Source organism: Hippoglossus hippoglossus, chromosome 1, assembly GCF_009819705.1.
Source record: "Hippoglossus hippoglossus isolate fHipHip1 chromosome 1, fHipHip1.pri, whole genome shotgun sequence".
NCBI classification, from domain to species: domain Eukaryota; kingdom Metazoa; phylum Chordata; class Actinopteri; order Pleuronectiformes; family Pleuronectidae; genus Hippoglossus; species Hippoglossus hippoglossus.
Window position 1 is genome coordinate 11,109,443 of NC_047151.1, and position 21,627 is coordinate 11,131,069.

General features: G+C 38.7%; 3 protein-coding genes across 5 annotated transcripts; 1 reads left to right on the forward strand and 2 right to left on the reverse strand.

The window, feature by feature from the left end:
* Positions 1-2,544: 2,544 nt before the first annotated feature.
* Positions 2,545-21,563, reverse strand: vps37a (VPS37A subunit of ESCRT-I). 3 transcript variants are annotated; one of them, XM_034598899.1, is made up of 14 exons: positions 21,524-21,563; positions 20,078-20,080; positions 19,662-19,814; positions 18,714-18,788; positions 17,236-17,353; positions 15,840-15,943; positions 15,402-15,609; positions 14,779-14,849; positions 14,526-14,653; positions 14,382-14,440; positions 14,203-14,271; positions 13,564-13,707; positions 13,343-13,433; positions 11,763-13,154 (listed from the first exon to the last, which is right to left on the reverse strand). In XM_034598899.1, the coding sequence occupies exons 3-13, from the start codon at positions 19,769-19,771 to the stop codon at positions 13,353-13,355; spliced, it is 1,167 nt and encodes a 388-aa protein (XP_034454790.1). In that variant the 5' UTR covers positions 19,772-19,814; positions 20,078-20,080; positions 21,524-21,563; the 3' UTR covers positions 11,763-13,154; positions 13,343-13,352. The 3 variants fall into 3 exon arrangements, 1 of the variants encoding a protein (XP_034454790.1); XR_004615322.1 differs by lacking the exons at positions 20,078-20,080; positions 21,524-21,563 and adding an exon at positions 2,545-2,555 and having other exon boundaries at positions 12,218-13,154; positions 19,662-20,071; XR_004615323.1 differs by lacking the exons at positions 20,078-20,080; positions 21,524-21,563 and having other exon boundaries at positions 11,763-12,812; positions 12,846-13,154; positions 19,662-20,071.
* LOC117769806 (trace amine-associated receptor 13c-like) lies at positions 3,404-5,929 on the forward strand. The gene has a single exon (XM_034598953.1). It carries the CDS (start codon positions 3,753-3,755, stop codon positions 4,743-4,745), a length of 993 nt encoding a protein of 330 aa, XP_034454844.1. The 5' UTR covers positions 3,404-3,752; the 3' UTR covers positions 4,746-5,929.
* nsmce1 (NSE1 homolog, SMC5-SMC6 complex component) lies at positions 5,970-10,728 on the reverse strand. The gene is made up of 8 exons (XM_034599040.1): positions 10,631-10,728; positions 9,337-9,463; positions 8,735-8,856; positions 8,330-8,407; positions 7,817-7,963; positions 6,984-7,100; positions 6,248-6,374; positions 5,970-6,082 (listed from the first exon to the last, which is right to left on the reverse strand). Exons 1-8 carry the CDS (start codon positions 10,631-10,633, stop codon positions 6,048-6,050), a joined length of 756 nt encoding a protein of 251 aa, XP_034454931.1. The 5' UTR covers positions 10,634-10,728; the 3' UTR covers positions 5,970-6,047.
* Positions 21,564-21,627: the final 64 nt, after the last annotated feature.

Below are 21,627 nucleotides of genomic sequence, written 5' to 3' on the forward strand. Positions count from 1 at the left end.
CCGCTCAGTAAAATATGCGAAATAAATTGCGGAAACATGTACAAATGAATCTTGGGCAGAAATTGAATTGAAAAATTAAATAACAAGAAAATATCCAAACTTTAAATTAATCATAGTGACATGTTATGTACACGGAGCAGAAGTGCCTTAAAAACTTGGTGTCTTTTTAAATAGAGGAACAAATTTCAAGAAGTTGTCAAAGCTAATTAGATCAGTGTCAACTGCTTTACCAACAGGGCCATCTAGTGTCTGATTATTCAAATGACAGCTTTCAGTTCATCCATGTGAGAAGGGCCCATGCGTGACGTTTTACTGAATCAGTTGGTTTTCTTCATCAACAGATGGCAGCACAACATCAGTAATAACAGTGATCCAGCATGTTACCTTAGTGTATAATTGGACAATGTGAAAATAATAGTTTTCTTTGTAAGACTTAAAATAATGATATTGATATGATTCACCAATTTATTATGAATTATAATAACGACATCAGGACCCATGCACTATCCCTGATCCCTGGAAATGTGAAAAACACCCTCTCTCACAATGAACACAAGAAAGTGTAAAAGAATTCCTTGCCCCCTTTTGTCTGGATCCACCGCAAAATGTCTTTCTTGGCCCATGTCCCATCCTTAAACCAAGTTTCTCTGAAATCCCTTTCGAGGTTTTTGCATAATCCTGCTGACAAACACACGAACAAACACACAGACATGGGCGAAACTGTGATCAAACAAACATTCTTCATTATTAAGTGTTACTTAGTAAATCGTCATCATTTAACCTTTATAACAACACAGTCTCCGATGTTATGGTCCACTACCTGCGTCTGAGGCCGAAAACATTTGAAATAATCTCAGCGTGGATTGATCTTCAAGATTTATATATTTAGTTTACTGCAAAACAAATACATGTTGATCCTTATGACCCCAAGCTGCGCGTGAGAAAGAATAAAATGTGTTAAAGTAGTTTAAGTTAAAGTAATCGGCCAAACTAATAGCCACATTAATATCTGGGTAGACGTTATGTTGGACAGACAACCTCACAAAGTCATCACACTCATCGGTACCTCAGAGGATAAATTAGTTTCAACAAAGAAAAACAAACATTGAGGCTGATGGCTGCTTTCTTTACCACAGGGGCATGTTCACACCTTGTAATGGTGGACGATTGCACTTTAAACCACAAGTGAATTCCAATCAAAGCTGTGAAAAAACACAATTTAACATCAACACATGATGCAACTATCTCCTTTGCAGATGTGAGCCATGAGCACAGCCAGCTCTGAAAAACAACAATGCACTTTTTTATCTATTACTTATGTTTCTTTTATCCATTTCTTTTGCCATCAATTTCAAATGATGTTGTATTTTTGTCCTTTGTATTAGATTTTGTATCATATCATCTGCTGTATATGATTTTAATGCTATTGGATAATTCTGCTTGTTGCCTTTGATGTTTTGTTTTCTTGGTTCTATTTGTCCTTTTTGTGAGGCACTTTGTAACAACTGTTTTGAAAGGTGCTATACAAATAAAGTTATCATTATTATTACTTCTGCTGTTGGTGAAAAAAAAGTCCAATAAGTGGGTCCAATAAATCCCTAAGTGGGACAAATGCTAAGACATTAGAAAGAAAGAAAGAAAGAAAGAGAGAAAGACTAATTAATCAACTCTGTGATAAGTAGAGGATGTGTTACTATGATTAACATTCATGCCGTTTCTCATCTGCACCAAAGTACAAATGATAAAAGTTGAAATTTATATATATTTACAGTATATGTACTGTATATACAGATGATGTGAGACCATTGTGAAACTGACAGGAGTACCTAAGTATTTAAATATCCCATCTCAATTAAATCAACTCATCTCTGCTGAAAAGACACAAACACAAAGTTGATGCCAAAATACTCACATATAGGCTGATGTGACCCACATAAGCAGAAACATATACAGGTCGCTGTTCAGGTGAATTCTCTATTTGTCTAAGACTCAATAAAAGCCACCAAAGCTGAAGCTCACATCTGAACCAAACTGTGTCGAGATAGATAAACATCCTGGTTACTAAATAGATGGTAACTGGACTGAATTTACACCACACTTTTCTGGTGGTGTAGACCATTCAAAGCACGATGCAGTACAAGCCACATTCAACACTTCACATTAATTCATACAGTGTTACTTTATGCTCATCTTTTTCTATCACAGACACCATTCACACACCGCTCACAAAGCTGCCAGGGGCAATTTGAGGATCACTATCATGCCGAAGAAAACTTGTAGACTGGAGAAGCCGGTAATAGAACCAGCGACCTTCTGGTTAGTAGACAACCCTCTTTGAGCCACAACGGCAGAGGCTTGGGAACGATTACATATAAACACAGACCAAGAGTCTGCAGCCAAAACTTCAGAGTTCTCTGTTGTGTGCAGTTGTGCAGTGTCTCTGTATCCTGACCCAGACATACACCAACACGTACCTGGCCTGTCGAGTCGTCTTGAAGCCTGAGACCTTTTCTAGAGTGCCCAAGCTGCCATTCAATAGGCATCTGTAACACCGACTATATGTGCAGCTGCCTTATTTGGGACACAAGGGAGAAAAAGTCAAGGTCTGCAGTCAAACATGATTCCTGAGACTTCTTCATGGTTTGGACTGGTGTGGAAGACGTCAGTGACGGTTGTGGACAAAGAGGTGAAAGCAGCTGTAAAACCACCAGAGCTATGAAATCACCTCCTGCCTGTTTTGTTGGGTCACCTGGGCCTTTCTTGGTGAAACATCTCCTGTTGGTACAGGGCAACCAATCAAAAGTTGACAACTCTTCCAGAATGGCCCTGAATGTTGACTGTTTAAATCACTGCGTTTGTTCATTTGTTTGCGTGTCTCTCTGTCTGTTAATTAGCAGGATTACGCAAAACCTACTTAATGGATTACCCTGGAAATTAAACCGATAAAATGGTGTCGTGGATCTGAATCACTGCGATATCGTTTCATTGTGAGATAGGGCCTTTTTCAACATTGTTGTAGTATTTGTCAAGAATTTAGCTGCAGGGGACAAGCACTCACCTGTGAAATCTGGAGTGAAACTGCTACTGCTACCTAAATGAAATAATCAAATGTTTGGTTTATAAAATGGCTGAAAATTATGAAAAATAACAATTTCTACGAGCAAAAGTTGAGATGATCAAATTGGTAGTTTTGTGTGACCAGCAGAATCCAAATATTTGAGGTACATTCATTTAAAATACAAAAAAGCAGCAAATTGTATTTTACTTATCAATCAAATAATATCAGACGCAAATCCACAGATTTCTCTAGTTGGTAAGAACGTCAACGATTCATCAAGATTGTTTACAAAGAACAGTGGATCTGATTTAAAAATCCTACTGTTGAAAAACTGATTAAATCAGTTATAAGAAAAACACTCCAGGTTGCATCAAGAGACAGGGTGGTGAGAGGGGAGCAGGAAAAGGAAGGAGGGAGGGTGGAAAAAAACAAGAGGTGAGGAAGAAGAGGAGAGATGAGGAGGAACGTAAGAAACAAATAAGATGACAGTGGAGGGAGGAGAAATTAGGAGGAGGTGTGAGGGAAAGTTGACAGACTTGAGTGAGCAGAGGCAGAAAAGAAGAGTGAAGCGGAGAGTGATGAAGAGGAGGAGCAGAGAGTGTTGCCACAGATAAATGAGCTGCACAATGGTGCGGTGAGAGAAGCTGCTCGAGCTCAGCAGCTTCAGGTCACCACCTCTCCTCAGCGCTGGACGATGGATGGTCTGGAGGCTGCAGAGCTCTGCTACCCTCAGCTCCTCAACTCCTCCTGCAGGGGATTTCCTCGTCCTCGCACGGAGGCCCTCCTCCTCTACGCGCTGCTCTCCTCCATTACCGTGCTCACGATAGCCCTCAACCTGCTGGTCATCATCTCCATCTCTCACTTCCGCCAGCTCCACACCCCCACCAACCTGCTCCTGCTCTCCCTGGCCGTCTCAGACCTCCTCGTGGGGCTGCTGGTGATGCCGGTGGAGATGGTGAGATTCATAGAAAGCTGCTGGCTGCTGGGCGAGGTCATGTGCGCCCTGTCCTACATCATCGGCTTCACTCTCACCTCGGCCTCTGTGGGGAACATGGTGCTCATCTCCATCGACCGTTACGTGGCCATTTGTCACCCTCTGCACTACAACAACAAAATCACTCGCAGCAGAATCGAGGTGTGTGTGTGTCTGTGCTGGGCCTGCTCGCTCCTCTACAGCGGGCTGATCCTGAAGGACCACCTCAGGCAGCCAGACAGATACAGCTCCTGCTACGGGGAGTGTGTGGTGGTGATCAACTTTGTCTCCGGTGCGGTCGACCTGGTGTTCACGTTCATTGGCCCGTGCTCGAGCATCATCGTACTGTACATGAGAGTGTTTGTTGTGGCGGTGTCTCAGGCTCGCGCCTTGCGGTCTCATATTACAGCTGTTGCAGGTGCTTCAGTGCCGGTCAGGGCAAAGAGGTCAGAGAGGAAAGCAGCCAGGACTCTGGGTGTGGTCATACTGGTGTTTTTGATGACCTTCTGTCCGTACTATTACCCGTCTCTTGTGGGAGAGGACACCTCAAACAGTGCGTTAGCTTGGCCCATCGTGTCCTGGCTCCTGTATTTTAATTCCTGTTTGAATCCACTCATTTATGCCTTTTTCTATCCCTGGTTTAGAAAATCAATCAAGATAATTGTCACCCTAAAGATATTGAAACAGCAATCCTCTCAGGCAAGTGTACTCTAAAGTCAGAGCATAAACACAGGTCGAGATTTATGTTGTTTGCTTTCACTGACATTTTTGCATCAATATAAATTGTTTTCATTTATGGTACTTTCTTAAGAACATCTCAGTGTCAGAATTAGAACTAGATTGTAACTGTAATCCAGAAAATGAATCAGCAATCACAAGTTTACGTCATTTGACAAATAACATTTGGTGATTCATTACAACAAAACTTGAGATTTGAATGAGAAAAGAGTCATTGATTGTATTATTCAGTAATTGAATGTGTGTATTACAGCAAAAAATCTGTGGATATTGATCAATATTGCGAAAAATTTCACATTATTTATTTAAAGATTAAAGACAGATTTTTGCTCCTGAGTGAAGGTGATGATTTTAAATTCTTCTTTACGACCAGAGAATAACAAACACTTGATTAACAGCAAAACAAATCTGAGGTATAATTAGGTGTTGTACCTCCTGATCGCGCTTACATAATAATGAGCTTTATATCGATAAATATGTTGGATTTTTGTTATATTGCTCTTGATGAAGTTTGTATTACGATAATTGTGCATATTGTTTATTGCCCAGCCCAAGTGTGTATGTATATGTAATACAGCAACTATTGACTTTGAAGATAATGTATAATATATATAATGTGTGTGAACACGCTCCCAATACGTATTATCTGCAGTGGTTTGAATGTGGTTCATGTTCTTGTCATGTTGTTGAATTTAATTTTGTAACAAATATTGTGTTTAGCAACATGAAAACAGCAAATTGTTATTTTTTCTTAGAAGTTGAGTTCTATAAAAATAAAATCTCATCAAAGAAAATGTTGTGGAGAAAGTGTTGTCTTACCCTTTAAGGGAAATGTATTTCATAATCATGTCAGCAATTCTACACAGGATTGTCAAGTGAATTACCATAATTCAGCAGCAATGCAGAACTAAAGTCAAAACCATTTTTTGATTTATTTTTTTAGCTGCATTTCAAAATCTAGTTTAACAGCAGATTATCTGTTGCATCGTCTCTGGTTTCATAAAAATATCTAAACTCTCTTTATAATAAGACCAGATTTTTTGTCTGATCAAGAGTCTAGTAAGAAGGTGAGACAAGTGCAGAGGTAACATTTAGAAAATTACAAGAAACTAACAGTTGTGTGTGAATATATATAATAAAGACATTTCCAAGTAACACATTCTCACTTATTTTTGTAAAAAAAAGGAAAAACCTTTATCTTATCAGTGTGGTTTATTAGAAACTTATACAAAATATAACACATTTAACAAACAAAAATACAATCGGATGTTTGAGCCCTTATCTCTTGGATTGAGACCTGGGTCGTCTGATTTCTGTGAAGAACAGAAAAATTTGTGATTTTAAGTATTATGTCTTTCTTAAAATTCAAATAAATAATAATGTGAAATCTCCTGGGTATGGATCTGGGTCAGGTATGTGTGTAACAATAAAACATGGAACATGCAACAACATTCACAAGTAAATGTAAATGAAAATACCAGGGATTTCATGAGGCCAGAAGTCCTCACAAGCTGGACACCGCGGCTCGGATCTTCCTTTAAAGTATCTGGCCACACACGGTGTGTGTATCTTTATGCCACACACAGGATTTTCACAGATTTGGCTCTGAAAAATACACAAATCACATTATAATAATACAGTGAGAAAACCCATGGCAAATAAGTTAAGGTTTTACAAATTGAAGTAAAAAAAAAAACTAATGATATCAAGTATCCATTATATAAAATTATTTTATTTAACTTTCTTTTTAATAATTTAAAAATCTTGGACATTACTGTTTATGTAGTTACTGCTACTCGATCTACTAAGGTTAACCTCTAAAGTAATTCCCTTCTTTACCCTGTAATCATAATTATGTTTACCCTTCAGATGCTTATCTCCAGACAACTTCAAATCATACAATAACTACATTTAATACAAATATTTATGTAAAGTAAAATCAGGCTTTATATTAATGAGTTTTTCTGTTTCTTAAAATGTGTACCGAGTTAGATTCCTCCATTTATCATCACAACCGAAAAAAGGTTATTAATGTCACTCCCTAAAATTCCCAAAATATCAATTGTGAATATAATCATGAAACTATAATGGAAGAAAAATAAATTCTCAGCAGTAAGGTTTAGCTAGATAACAAGCGCACTTCTCAACTCGATTCAGGTATTAACATAGGGGGACAAAGTTGATACACAACAGACAAACCGAGGAGAGCTTTACCTGGAGAGCGATGTTGTGACAGATTTGACAAACTTTGACCTGGTCTTGGTGCATTGTGCGGATGTATGGCTCCATCTCTATGATACATCTGGTGGACAAGGTGTATTCACCCCGTTTCTAAATGAATGAACAGTAATTGATCACACATTAAATAAACCAGTATCAAGTTGGAGCAAAAACGGTTAGGTCCAACAGACTGGTTATATTTTCTCAGATTAACAGAGGATTTATTGGTAGATCAAATTAATTTAGAACACAAACGTATTATTGTTGTTTGTTTTGACCCATTTCGGAAAGGAACAGTTTCATCCTCCAATAACTAGACTATCCTTGAACTTAACTACTGTTTATGTTGCATACGACTGAAATTCCACCTTAAATGGTAAACAGACTAAATTTATACAGTTCTTCTCTACTATTATCAACTGCTAAGAGCGCTTTACATTACAAGCCACATTCACCCATTAACACACACCATTCACACTGAGGCAAATTCAGGGGGAAATTCAGCATCTTGCCCAAAGACTGGAGGAGACGGGGATCGAACCACCAACCTTTACAACAGTAATATGGTTAACATAGCTACCTGAATACCAATTTTTATGTTAATCTTAGAGACTGGCTAACTAAAAGATAGCCCAACTAAGATAAACTTGCTTTACAATTACAAATGTGGCTGATTTGAAACACTATGAAAGTGCTGAAAAACCTTGTGAAACCATGATGCCCTGTCCACACGAAAAGTGGGAAGAGTTTGTAGAAAATGTAACAGAGAGAATATGACTTAAATTAGATTTTCACAAATTGGGTGGAAATGGTGTTCAGTGTTGCACCTCATTGAGCCATTGGTCATGCACCAGTCGGTTCAACAGGTGCTCCGTCTCGCTCTTCTTCAGCTTCTTGGTGGTCAGGGTGTCTGCACTGTTCAGGATGTCGGTGGAGGAGGCCTTGCCATTCTCAGAGCCCACGATCAGGTCCATCTGAATCGGAACAGCTCAGGTTACACACACACTCTCGTGGAGTAAACTGTGACATGTTTCATCGCCATGTGTTTTAGAACGAAAAACGTAACCGAAAATAGCTACATATTTGCTCCCAACAGATTCATTTCTGGTACCTTTGTACATGTGACCAGTTTTCTCATCAGCTGCCACTAAGCTCTGCCTCGTTCCTCCTTTTCCTTAATGCAGTGAGGACAGGTAACTTGTTTTATATGTCAGCCGATTTCAATACAAAGGATATAAATCATTATGGAACTGTTGCCCTGGATTGCATTACAGTGTGCAATGGTTTCAATTCTTTCAGGTGTGACAGTCTGCTTTGGGGATCTCCTTCGGTGAACTCACCGTTTTCCTGAACAGCTCCAGCTCGTTGTCGGCATAATCTGATGACATCCTGGTGACGTCAGTGTTAGCCATGTTCACCTGGACCGGATTAGAGCAAGACTGAGGTTAATAACACCTCAGGTAGCACAGCTTAGTTTGAATGCAGACAATTGTCTTTTCACATGATGGCTTTGTAGAATTAGTTTATGGATTTTTGCAATTGTTGTTGTCCATTTGTTGTCCCTCTTAATGAGTACATGCAGTAAAATATACATTTCCTTTGTGATCCACTGTAGATACACTTCACATCCCTGAAGCTGGACACTCTGACCACATAGGTTCTTGTATATTCAAACAAAAATCGTTCATTAATTAAGAAACAGGCCCTTAAATAAAAGCCCAGTACAGGAATTAAATGAGACGAACCAGGGCGTAGTATTGTTGACCATCATCTTCAGACATCCCTTTTCTAATCTGCATGAACATGGGCTGCAGCTTTGAGTTGATGGTATCGATGAAACTGTCCAGTTTGTCAGCATTGTACTGAGCTGCAAAAAAAGAAAAAAGGTCAACAACCCCAAAAAACCTGGCTTGCAAATCATGACTTCAACTTCAGTGTCAGAAGTAAATACAGTTATGCAAAAAAAAGTTACGTCAGTTTAAAGAAAATGCAAATGCTGCTTTGTCATTTAACAAGATTAAATTAAAATACACAGGAAACTTCCTGGATCCACTGCCCTGGACTTTTAACTTCTTTTACTTTTCACACCATGGTTTAAGATCCTTTAGTAAGGATATATTAATTTCTGGTAGATTCAAGATGGATTAGATAATAAACTGAAGGCAAATTATTGGCCAGCAATGTGTTCATGAAAACGCAGATAATGTATTTTACATATGAGGCAAAGGAAACAGTCTATCTATCTATTCTTATCATTCAGAAATCTGTTTGCTATGAAACCTGTCTCCTGACACACAGGAGCACTTTGAGCTGTTCTAGAGTAAAGATACATTTCTAAATAACTCACTGGTGTGTGTTTCACAGCAATGCTTGTAAAGTGTCTGTGCTCTTTGCTCATCCACAATGCCATTGGCCATCATGCATTGTAGAAGCCTCCGATGGCTGTCTCCCATCTGCTGGGACATATCTCTGGACTGAAGTGGAGAGAAAGTAATGGTGGTTACACAGCCGTAAATTCACAATATATAGGAAAATTGTTCTAAAAGTCAAACAAGCTCAGTGAACTCAACAATCACATGGTTTCACAATGCACACAGAGAATCCTACAGAGGCTGCACACAAACACATTTCAAGGCAAAATAGGAAAAGCACCTTTCTCCATAATGACAATTTTGTACTTTTCTTTGTGTAAAGTCAAAGTAAACAGAGTATCCTTGAGGTTTAAACAGTCGGTCAAAACAACATAAAGGCAGGAACTAAAAATGTCCTTAGTGATTAAATCTGCCTAATTTCTTGATGTATTGATTAGTCTGTATAATGTTGATTAATCTATTGCTTGTTGCCAATTGTCCAAAGAGAAGTTTTCTTCTCTAGATGTCATGTTTTGTCCAACAACCAGCAGTCCAAACCATAGGATATTCAACTACTGTACAGTATATGACGGAACATAAACCTGATGCTTTCCAGCTTGGCTTATAAAATTACTAAAACAATTATTTAACTGTTGCAGATTCATTTTCCTTCAATCATTTTGTGATAAATTATTGTAGCTATCAGCGAGATATATGAAGAACCATGACCGTGAGGAACTCTAATAAGAGCATTTCTATTTCTATGATATGTTGTCCAATTACCTATTGAGTTAAAATGTCCATCATAGCAATAATCTAGAGTCCACAGAAAAGATGGACAGACCCAGAGAGAACAGTTGAAGTGTTGAATTGTATAGTTTACCCACATTATTTACACATAACTGCAAAACCCTGTCTGTGTTTTGTGAAGTGCGTCCTCCAGAAAGACCACGAGTTCCACCAACACTTCTCTGGAACAGTTTTGAACCAAACTAAACAACAACCCTCCCATTTGATTGAATACTGTTTGTACTCCTCTGCATTAGTTTACCTCGGGTTAGCGAGGCTACCACACTGACAACAGACAGAGCTGCGGTGATAACTGTTTTCAAACAGATGAACCTCACAGACAGTTAGCTGACAGTTAGCTAACAGTTAGCTAACCTGCGCCAGAGCATGGACCACATCACTTAACAACTGTTCAACTCTTCACGGTTTAATTCAGGGTGATTTGCATTGTCAATGTTTGACAGAACTAAGAAAATGAAGATTAGTCGTGAACAAGTTTACCATCTTCAGCTCTGCTTCCACAGTGAGCGTCTTCCGGTCAGTGTCCCGCCTCCTGCTTCTTCTCCTCCTCTCAGCAGAGTTCAGATAGATTGAGACGAGCGGGGAATTACTGCCACCTGCTGTTGTGGAGTTATAGGAACATTTGTACATGTCACTTGGAGGGTATGTAATCGTGGGAATGGTATAGCACACAGGTGGGTATATATTCATGTGTAGGGTATATCATCATGTGTAGGGTATATCATATAGAGGGTATATAATTGTGTAAAGGGTATATCATCATGTGGAAAGTAAATAATCACATGGAGGGTATATCCTTGTGTAAAGAGTATATAATCATGTGGAAGGTATATAATCACATGGAGGTTATATAATCACATTGAGGGTATATAATCATGGGGGGTATAAATAGTCATTCGAAGAGTATATCATATAAATGATATGGAATTGTTTTAAGGGTATATAATCATGTGGATGGTATACTGATGTGGGTATGTAAATATGTGGAGGATGTATAATCATGTGATGGGTATATACATGTGTAAAGCGAATACAATCATGGGAAGTTATAACATGTGGCTGCTATATCAGAGAAAGGATATACAATTAGTATCTGATCCTATGGAGGCAGCTCTTTGTCACCTATCATGTATATAAGTACTCTCAGTTCTCGACTCACCTGGTTGCGTCACGTGTTTAAGCAGGAAAAATAATTTAAAAACCTTTAACTGGAATGCACCTGAGGTTTGACTTGTTATGAAGGTGTAAACCTGCTCCTTTGTCAGAAGAAAGCACAACAACTGTAATAACAACTGGAGTGATTGGTTTTAAATGTGAAATCAAAATCATGAAGATTATGTAAGGTTTTTAAAACCTTTAGCCAAAAACAACACACCTCTATAGGTTACCATAAGACACACTGCAGTTATTAGCAGAGATACCTACTTACAAATCAGCCCATAATGTAGGATCTTTGTATGAATCAATAAATGGGCAATCAATACAAATGCTTATAGAACCATAATTTTCCACAAAATTACTGTAAAGATATTACAATGTTAGAGGTATTTGTGGTATAGGGTCAAAGTATTAATAATTCTCTGAGATTTGTTAATAAGTAAAACAACCCAGATTTATTCTAAATTCTTTATTACTTTAACAAATTAAATAGGAACATATAATACAAGGTGTCTGAGTCTTTGATTACAATATAGCCTATTATTAACATTATTTAAATACAGTATCCAATGTCAACTTTCACTGCAGCATTTCACCTAATATTCCGCAACATTGTCCCAAATCTTCTGAGGCTCTTCAAACACTTCAAGCTCAAAGGGCGTGATAATAACAAAAGGGTGGGTTATAATGATGCTAATCAGTGAAAAACCATCAGTGTGTTATACAAATACAAAAATAATTTGATGATTGTAAAACATGTGGAATTTAGATAATGTGTTATTAAACCGTTTATATGTTTTACAGTACTCTGACTCCCCCCTTAAGCTGATTTCAAATCAACTTTATATATAGTAAAACTGATCAATGTGTTGTTTCAACACATATACATATATATATATATATATAAACATATATATATATAAACCACAAGCCTTGACATTAACTGAAGAATACATATGATTGTTCTGTTATTTTGTTTACGTTGACCTTGAAACTAATTTCTAAAAACGTTCAATAGATTAATTAACACAGGTCAAATCAAATTATTCTTGTTTGTGCAAACACACTGATGTTAAAGATGTTTTCAAGAAATTGCTCGAGGGGAAACTGCAGTTTAAATTTTCACAGCCCAAGTTAAAAACACTACCCCGTCCTTGCTTGTTTTTTTCATTGGTGAATCCCAAATTTGTTTTGTCAAGTTTGACAATGACATCAGTGATGCGATTTATGAAAATGGCTGGAACAACCTACCCAGTGTAAACAGGAGATTAAAATGCAAATGAAGAAAAAAAAAAACAAGGACCTGACAAGATCTCAGAGACTGAAAAACCTGACATCAGTGTTATCACAGTTCATCTATAAATGACATGTACTTAGTCATTGCATGAAAAGATGTAAGACTGGGAATACTGTCCTAAGAAATGTTTACTTCCTGTCAAAAGTGTTCATATCATCAACCACTCTGATCCGGTGCACCAAACGTGACACGAATCCTGGACAGAAACTAAACTCTTTGTCAAACTGGACAAACAGAGACAGAATGTGTCATAACAAATTATCCACAATGTGATCAATCCTTAGTAATGTGGTGGAACAGCTAGGCATGTGTCCACCACTCTTCCAGTCTTGGCCTCCCTGTGGTGACTTCAGAGCTCTTCCATCTTTGCTCTCACACGGTCAAACATTACCATAACGAACTCAACAGGCAGCTTCTTTATTTTTAGCCCACCATTGTCATCACCATCTTTCTATATCTTCAAAGTGCCCGTTGTTGACTCAGTGTGCTTCCTCCTCCCTAGTGTCTTTATCCTTTTAGTTGGCAGCAGTAGGCTGAGAAATCACCAAACCTGAGGAAGGTAAGAAGTGGAAAGAACAGATGACAAAGACAAATGGTGGTAAGTTGAGTTATAAGTTAATACCACGAGTTCTGCTTGTTGTGCAACAGTCAGCTGAGAGCCACCAGTTTCCCTATGTTCTGTCTATCAGCTGATTTTGTAGATTGTGTGCATGAGTGTTTGCTCATGTGTTTGTTGTACCTTGTGCTCTAGTGGCTGGTAGGAAACTGTCCATGTGTGTTGATGGACTGTTGCAACTTCTCCTCTTTGGCCCTTCTGCTGTGGCAAAGCTGTTGAAAAACAAGAGCCAATCAAAACACATTTCTTCCACTAGTGTTGTGAACTTCCCTTCTGCTAACATTCAGACTGACAATTTAACACAACTATCTCCACACAAAAACTGCAGTTAGGGTCTCTCACCGTTCTCTTCTCCATGAAGCTGGCCAGGAATTCGTCTATTTCTGAACGTCCCTCCAGGAAGTTTTCAGCCGTCTCCTCTGACTCCTCCTCAGCCTGGTGGGCCGCAACTTTTAACCGAGCCTGTAAAGTACTAAGACTGCAACTCTAGCAGGGGATTACAGACACTTAGGTAAGAAACAAAGCAATAGGATTCAGATTCAGTTTAAAGAGATGTTTAAGCATATTTGGAATGGTTTCTTCAAAGTCTTAAATACTTTCTCCTCTGGTTTCCTCAATTTGACAAAGTAACAACAATGCTGTCTTAGATTTCTCGTACCAGATAACTACATTCATTTGGGTTTCTACAATTCAAGTAACAAACCATATTTGCTTAGTTCTGACTCCCCAAAATTAAAAGTCAAAGCCAGATGGCTCACAAAAACATCTGACCCAAGGACTACAGTTGGAAATTAGTCAGCTTGCCAACACTGACAGCTTTACAAGAATGTTGATAAATGGGTGTTGTCCTCATAAATACAAAATGTAATGAAACATCAAATTGAAAGCAGGTCAATCAACAGGCTATCAGAAGCTTCCATGCAATAAAGTCATGTCTAAAAACCTGTTGTCAATCATAGTGTGATGAGTGAAGCCTCTTACATCACTGAGTTCATGCTGTCTCTGCGTCTTCGTCTCAAAGTCCGACTTCCTCTGAGTTAGCTGTTCATACTGTGAACACAACAGACAAACCACCCCAATGTTAACTCCCAGATAATTGCCTGAGTGGGTTTGTTGTGTATTTGTGTGCATTTAAAAAGGAGCTGATATAAGAACAAAACCTTGTAAAGCATTTCTTGCCGTTTCCCTTCCAAATGTGGCTCCATCTGAAGGTTTTTCTCTGTAAATGACAAAAGAAATGTTGAGTTGAGTGGAGCGCAACTTTACTTTCATGACAGGCCTATAAGGCAGGGGGATGAACTCACTAGCCATGCCCACTATGCTGGTGACCAGCTCTTCTTTGTCGCCTGTGATCTGCTTGAGCTGTGGCAAACTCACAAAGAACTCCAGGAGCAAGTCTTCATTTTCAGACAGGTCTGACAGCGTAGTCAGACTGAGATGAACAAGAGAACAATAGACATCAATAATCAGTACAAAAGAATCACACATTATAAACTGTGTCACAATATTAAAATATCACAGACATTTTAAAAATGACAATATTTTAGAAAACTTTACTTCATGTCACTGAGTTCAGAGAAAGACTCTGGAATTTCCGGCATCTTGTACATATGTCCGTTCAGTCCAACCTGAGAAAGAAAAGAGGGCTTGTGAGCACATCATATACTTGAACCTGCTTCTATGAAATAACTTGATTTGTCTGAACTTGACTGATTAATTGCAGGAAAATATAAACTGAAAAGCTGCATCTTCCCTTGAACGAGCTAAGCCATAGGTGGTTTTAAATATCTCTTGTTATCAGGGTGTCATTGTTGGTGAGTGAACGTAGTGTAGTGGGTCATGTCCGCTCAGCAGTAATTTGCTCTGTGAGCCAGAACGGAACCGTAATCACCAACACTGTTCCTGTGCCAATTCATAGCTTTTACCGCCACCGACTGATAAAAGAGCATCATAACAAGACATGAGACAAACAACCTGAGCAACACATCCTGATGAAGAGATGAATTACCTGCTAGTGAGCTAATTCTGGATCTTGTTCTTTAGAGTTAAAATCATATTTTTTTCTACTCTGATTTATATGGCCTCTCTTGAATTTACAACTTAAAGCTCACATGATGGTCCCTGTGTGTCTGTGTGTAGGATAGATGTTGTAATCAAACGTGTGAACATCATCAGTGTACCTGGAAGTCTCCTGTAGGTACGGGCAGTGGCAGATCAGAAATCAGTCCATATGGAGCTGGAGCACGAGGCGGCCCGTGAGAACCCTCGACCCCTGGGTGAGGCATGGGAGCTGCGCCAGGAGATGGCGTCTGACTGGGACCCACGTGTCTATGACCATAGTGGAAAGCCTGAGTGGGGTAAGGATGAATTGATGGCTTGTACAAATTGCTGATTCATGGAGGAGAAAAAGAGAAAGATTAAAAAGATTAATGTACAAAAGCATAAGACAGGTGATCAAATATATTTTTTGAGAACATTAGAACGATAAATATTCATTTTTATAAGCTGGGACTTTATTTGTTAAAACCTGATTTTAATTATTAGTTAAATAAAAAGACCCAGGTTGCGGAAAACATGTGTTTTCTGTTATTAAGTTAAAATATTGAGATTAAACTCACTATGGAAAGCCAGCAGCACCAGTGGACATCAAGGCAGGAGGACTTTTCCAGAACTCGTCCAACAGACTCTGAATGACCTTACCCAGATCTGAGTGCATCCCAAACTACAGCAAGGAAGAACCAAACAAATTAACAAGAGGAGGGTGAGCATAACATTACAGAAAAAGCTCAAGTATGAACTAACAAAAACTTGAAATAAGTGATGTTTTTTTGAGGGAGAAGAAAGAAGCAAAGAAACAATCAGGACATTAACTTGATTAACTGTAAAACCCAAGTTTACAGTTGTCCAGTAATTTGATTTCTCCCATCAATTCTGTTTTTAACAAAGGCTAGCATATTTTCTGACTGTGTTTACAAAAAGGCAATATCACTATTGTGATCAGGTATTTGAAATATGATGTTTATTAATTTGTGTACAAAAACTACATCAACATTTTAGTGAAGAAACTGAAATAAAAAAATTGGCTTTGGTTCAGAAATGAGAGACAAAGGTTGGGATGTTGGAACCATTAACACAGGAGATCAAAACCAAACTATACTGTACATTTCTAATAAGCATTATATCATGAACACTTTTTCTTGGTTTAACAGTCAGAACATTTGTGTGCTGAAAACAAAAGCAAGTTTTTGTTTTTACTTCACAATGGACTGAATCTTGCAATGGTCTTCTGTTTGTCTCACTTTGACTTAGTCGTTTCAGTTTTAGTCAGATGTAATTTAATTATTTATTATTATGTAACTATCTTTCCTTTTACCCCCTGATTATACTGCAAAAGAGATAATGTCCCTGCATAGAGTTTAATTAACAGTTTCTCTTAATCTTTAACATTTGTGAATTTAAGTAACAATGGTGTAAAGGCAGAGCAAGAATAGTTGTGAAGCTGAAGTACAACATTCAAAAATATGTCAGTCCACCTTCCCCGCTGTTTAAAAATCATAATACTACTACTGACAAAATCTGTATTAGTGTATACATTACCATACACCATGATCATCTACCCAGCCAACAAAAGGGCCAACAGTGACCTATAGGGTTTAGATAAAGCAACTAAGCATTTCTGTGCTGCACCTAAACCAAATGAAGTTGCAAGTTAAAATCAATTCACAATAAGTCTTGTTTTAGTTCAGGACGTCATCATCAGTGACCATATTGGTTTCACTCTTCTTCTTGCTTATGTCTGACAGTACTATGAAAAACAACACCCTGGGTTGTGTTTTTATACATATTGTCATGCATATCTCCCCCACCAAGAAAACCTGTATCAAAGACCTGACTAAATATACCCCCAATGATCTCCTTCTCTTCAACATTCCCGCAAACGCCTGAAGAAACCACTGGTGAAAACCACCAGCTTAACCAAATCAATCAAAATCCAAAATTTGGAAAACTACTTACATTTGTGATGAGCGGACTATTGATCAAGGTGCCATTATTGCTGTCAACTAAATGATGTCCAACAGGGGGATAGACACTGACCACTGGCTTCTCCTGAGGGAACTGAGGAGGTAGCAGACTGAAAGAAAGAAGAGAAAAATGTATAATTGTGCCACATAATCTTGAAGAATTGACTAAAAATTGTCTAAAAGTATATATATATATATATATATATATATAACTAGATATAAAATATGGGTAACACTTTACATTAGGGAACATATATTAACCATTCACTAGTTGCTTAGGAAGTACCACAAGTAGAGTCATTGTACCTTCACAACACTTAATAAATATGTTCTATTCACATGTAACAAAACTGCAAGTGTTAATAGTGTCCAAATAACTCTAAATTAAGTCTCTTATTCAGAACATGAGGTTTTGTAACAAATATATAGAGAAATGGTTGAAAATCTGTGTGCTCCTTTACACACCCAAAAGCTCTGTCAGCTGAAATGTATACTGGAAGTTTAGGCAGTACATTTGTTCTTAGCCTTGAAGAAACTTTTTTAAAAAGTGCTTCTAACAGATGCACTGTATGAATGTGTGTCATCTAGACTAAAAGACTTCACCATTTACCATTCTACTTGTGCTGACTTTGTTCTTCTAGAACCTGTGCATCTCAGTAGACCTCAATTTTTTTTCAAGCTGTAACCCATCGCTTAACAATAGCATCTATTATTTGCATCAGTTGTGTGCTATAATGGATTTACTAAGTGTGAAGAAGAGGCAACTTTAGAATAGGGAACCTGTGTGGGTTCATAAGTGTCAAACTACTCGGGAATTAGTTATGAGCAAAACCTCACTTTAGACTGGGGAACATGTTCTGAATAAGAAAGACTTCATTTAGAGTTATTTGGACACTATTAACACTTGCAGCTTTGTGTTTTGTTACATGTGAATAGAACATATTTATTAAGTGTTATGAAGGGAGCAGGACTCTTCTTGTGGTACTACCAGGGCCATACTGAGCAAAGCATATTAAGATTGTAATTCATGTACAACAACTTCCTTACTTACTATCAATAAGCAGTAATTAGGAGGTTATTGATGCCAAAATTCTAAAAACATCACAGTACTCCTTTTTTACTGTAGTGTAGGTACCAGACAATACAGGGTCACTGGTCAGAGGTTCTTGGGACCTGTGCAGTGCTTAGGGTTTACTTTGTGTTAGTTTGGTTCGTTCAGGAGTTTATGAGACATATATTTACAGAGTGACAGAGACACACACGTGCACGCTGTATGTTCAAATATTTTTGAAAATGGGATTCATTGTTTTGTTTTTTGCCATGGTATGGAATTGGGCATCGAGAATCGTGGAATTTTCAGTGTATAGGTATCGAATACAGTGTAATACTGAGGTTACAGATTGGCAGTGAAGCAGACCCACCATCTGCTTTTGATGCTCTCACACTGTGACTGTGTAAAAATTGACTCACATGTTGACAGTAATGGTGGAGTTGTTGACTGTGAATGGTATTCTGTACTCCACATCCTTTTGGATCTCTGCAAGGCTGTTGAGAAAGAGAAACACAACAATGTCAGGATATGTAATCTTGAATATGTGGTCATGACTGGCAACGATTACAATAACTTGTTTTGTGTTTTCCACATATGTTTGGGAATTCTGCTAGTTTGAAGAGAGATTAATCAAAGGAAATCTTTAACGCCTATACCATAACCTGGGACAATTTAACAAAGTGTGACGGCACATTCTGACAATTCCATTAATATATCTACTGAAACTTTCAATACATGTGAGTAGATAAAGAAAACAAGTCACTGTGAGGACAGAAGCTACTTGGTAAACAAAGGCTAATACTTTAATCCCCACATCTAGTTAGCTAGCGCCCAAGTACATGCGTAACAAGTTGGCTTGACGAACAATGGAATGATCAAAAGACAGGGTGAAGCCACAACTTGTGTCACCGGCTCTAAAAATACGCAACGTCACAGTCCCTACATGACTTGATTAGCTTGTTAGCTAACACAGCTCCCCGACTAACCATGTCAGGATAGTTAGCTAGAGGAGAGGTTAGCTGTCACAAGCCAGTCAACTCAAACACCCACACGGAGAGGGGTGAATGTTTACGCAAAAAAACCAAGTGACCAATGTGGCAGTAAACACATGTACAGATTATTAAATGTCTGTCAGATGTGTGTTAGCCTAGCCTAGCGTGTTTATTCTGATTTAGCTGAGAGCCAGGTGACTAGCTAAGCTAGGTAAACAGATGATGGGAATGTAAACCGATTCAACTAACTGACATCATTTGAGTGATCGGGAAACACTATGGTGGCCATATTCCACGTTTGCAGAGAATAACGTACAAGCTAACTAGCAGCCCCGGGGTCTGGCTCATGTAGCCGCCGGTGGCTGCGCACGTTACCTGGGGTGAGCGGCTTTGAGCGACTCGACCTGCCGCTGTCTTTGTTGCTGTAGGCTGTTGAGAGGAGGGAGAGGTCCGGAGCCTTTGGACAAGGGGAAGAGCCAGTTCATCCTCTCCTGGCGAACAACCGAGCACTGGACCCGGCGAGAGAAGCTACAGGCCGACGACAGCACCGGGAGACGAGAGGGAAGAGAGAGTGAGCATGGAGAGCGCACGATGTGGAGTTTGGCGATGCTAACGCACAGTTAGCTCGCTGGATAAACACCCTGGTTTGTTGTCCACACGAGCTTTCCTCTGTAGTTACGGTACAAAGTCAGATGGCATATCCCCGTCAAATCAGTTTTATCTCCGCGGGCTGGAACGTAGATGGCGTACTGTCTTCAGGCGACAGATGATTAAAGCTACAGGAAGACAACAAGCTTGCGAGTAAAAGCGTGATCAACTTATTTACGTGTGACGTATCGCAGCGAGTTTACGTCACAACTGGCTTCCTGTTTTCAACCTATGTTTTCAGCATTATAGTCGGGCTCATGGATCGTGCTTTACCAATCCCGATACCAACAATCACTAACTGCCTCACTGTGTATAGGAGACTGGGATCATTCATTAATGTGTAAGGAAACATCAGGTTTTCCTTGGACATAATCTTCCTAACTTTTACTACAGGGCTGCTGGTTTATCTAATGTATTTCATTCAATACAAGTCGGATTATGTGCTGAACTAAATGTCAGGACACTACGGTATGAAGACGTGTATCTTCCTGTCGTGTGATAACTAGTGATGTGTCGAGTAATCAGGAAGGTTTTTGTGAGTTTTTGCAGGAGCGGAAGATGCAAGGCCTCGTACTGTATAGTACTGGTATTTATTTGAGTACACAGGACTTTTTTTATACAAGGATATAGTCATATTTATGGCCATATTCAAGGCAAAGCCTGTGTAAAAACATTGTGCTGCAGTAGCAGCTACTCTGCAGAACATATTGTTGAACTGAGAATCTAAATATTGTGCAACAGATGCTGTAAATATGAATTTATATAAATGTGAATATTGTGCATTGAATAGATAAAGTTGCACAACTGCCTTTCTTTGTGTATATTTATGCTCTTACATTCAGTCTTTAACAGAAATTGCAAACGTTACGTTTAGAATTAAAAAGAGATCTGTGGCTCTAAAATGTTGGTGACCACTGCTCTAGAGGTTGATGACGCTTCTAACATGATGCAAAAAAACTAACAAAAAGAAAGCAAATCTCTAAGGATGAAAAAGCGGGGCCACACACGTAGAAAACAAGATGTCAAGAGAGTTAGTTGTAATAAAAGCCAACGCCGGTGATGATGTGCTGTAAACAAAAAGATGTGATCTCTGCAGAAGAATTACAATGTTACGTCCTGCGTCTGCCTGCTGCACAACCCCTCACCTGTATCCTGCAGAGGATTTGTTGCTGTTGTGAGTGCATCTGAGCAGAAAATAGCCCGGTGTGTTGTGCATGTATGAAAGGCAAACTGCAGAGGAAGTCCGGACCCACTTCTCCTTAGATCCTCTACAGAACATGTCTGAAAACAGCTTTAAGTAGTAGGGGAGTCAAATTATCAATCCTTTAAGTCCTTCAAGTTATAAATTCAATAACTTGAAGGACTGCTCCATTTTTATAGTATTGAATTATATCAGCAAAGTACATAAATACCCGTATTAAGTAAAGGACGTTTCTTATATCGAGGTTCCTTTTTTATTACCTCCTTCAAGGAGGTTGTTTGCATGTTGTAAAAAGGATTACACAAAAAAAAACTGGACAAAAACATGTAATCTCTCAAGTAGAATGAATACATTATGCCCTGTCTTTGCATGCTGCTCCACTCCTCACCTGTATCTTCCAGAAGATTTGTTGCTGTTGTGAACATGTCTGAGCAGAAAACCTTCCAGCCCAGACCCAACTCCAGCGATCTACTGGACATCATGTCTGGTATC

Bases quoted from the DNA above. Each gene is read 5' to 3' on its own strand.
- vps37a (XM_034598899.1), bottom strand. From the start codon at position 19,771: ATGAACTGGCTCTTCCCCTTGTCCAAAGGCTCCGGACCTCTCCCTCCT. The intron at 13,708-14,202 runs GTAAGAGGCTTC...ATCCCCTGCTAG, and splicing joins GACAGCATGAACTCAGTGAT to AGTTGCAGTCTTAGTACTTT. The intron at 13,434-13,563 runs GTGAGAGACCCT...GTTTTTCAACAG, and splicing joins GCTTCATGGAGAAGAGAACG to CTTTGCCACAGCAGAAGGGC.
- nsmce1 (XM_034599040.1), bottom strand. The intron at 8,408-8,734 runs GTTCGTCTCATT...AATCCGGTCCAG, and splicing joins GTCAACAATACTACGCCCTG to GTGAACATGGCTAACACTGA. The intron at 7,101-7,816 runs GTGCAACACTGA...TCATTCATTTAG, and splicing joins ATGACCAATGGCTCAATGAG to AAACGGGGTGAATACACCTT.
- LOC117769806 (XM_034598953.1), top strand. From the start codon at position 3,753: ATGGATGGTCTGGAGGCTGCAGAGCTCTGCTACCCTCAGCTCCTCAAC.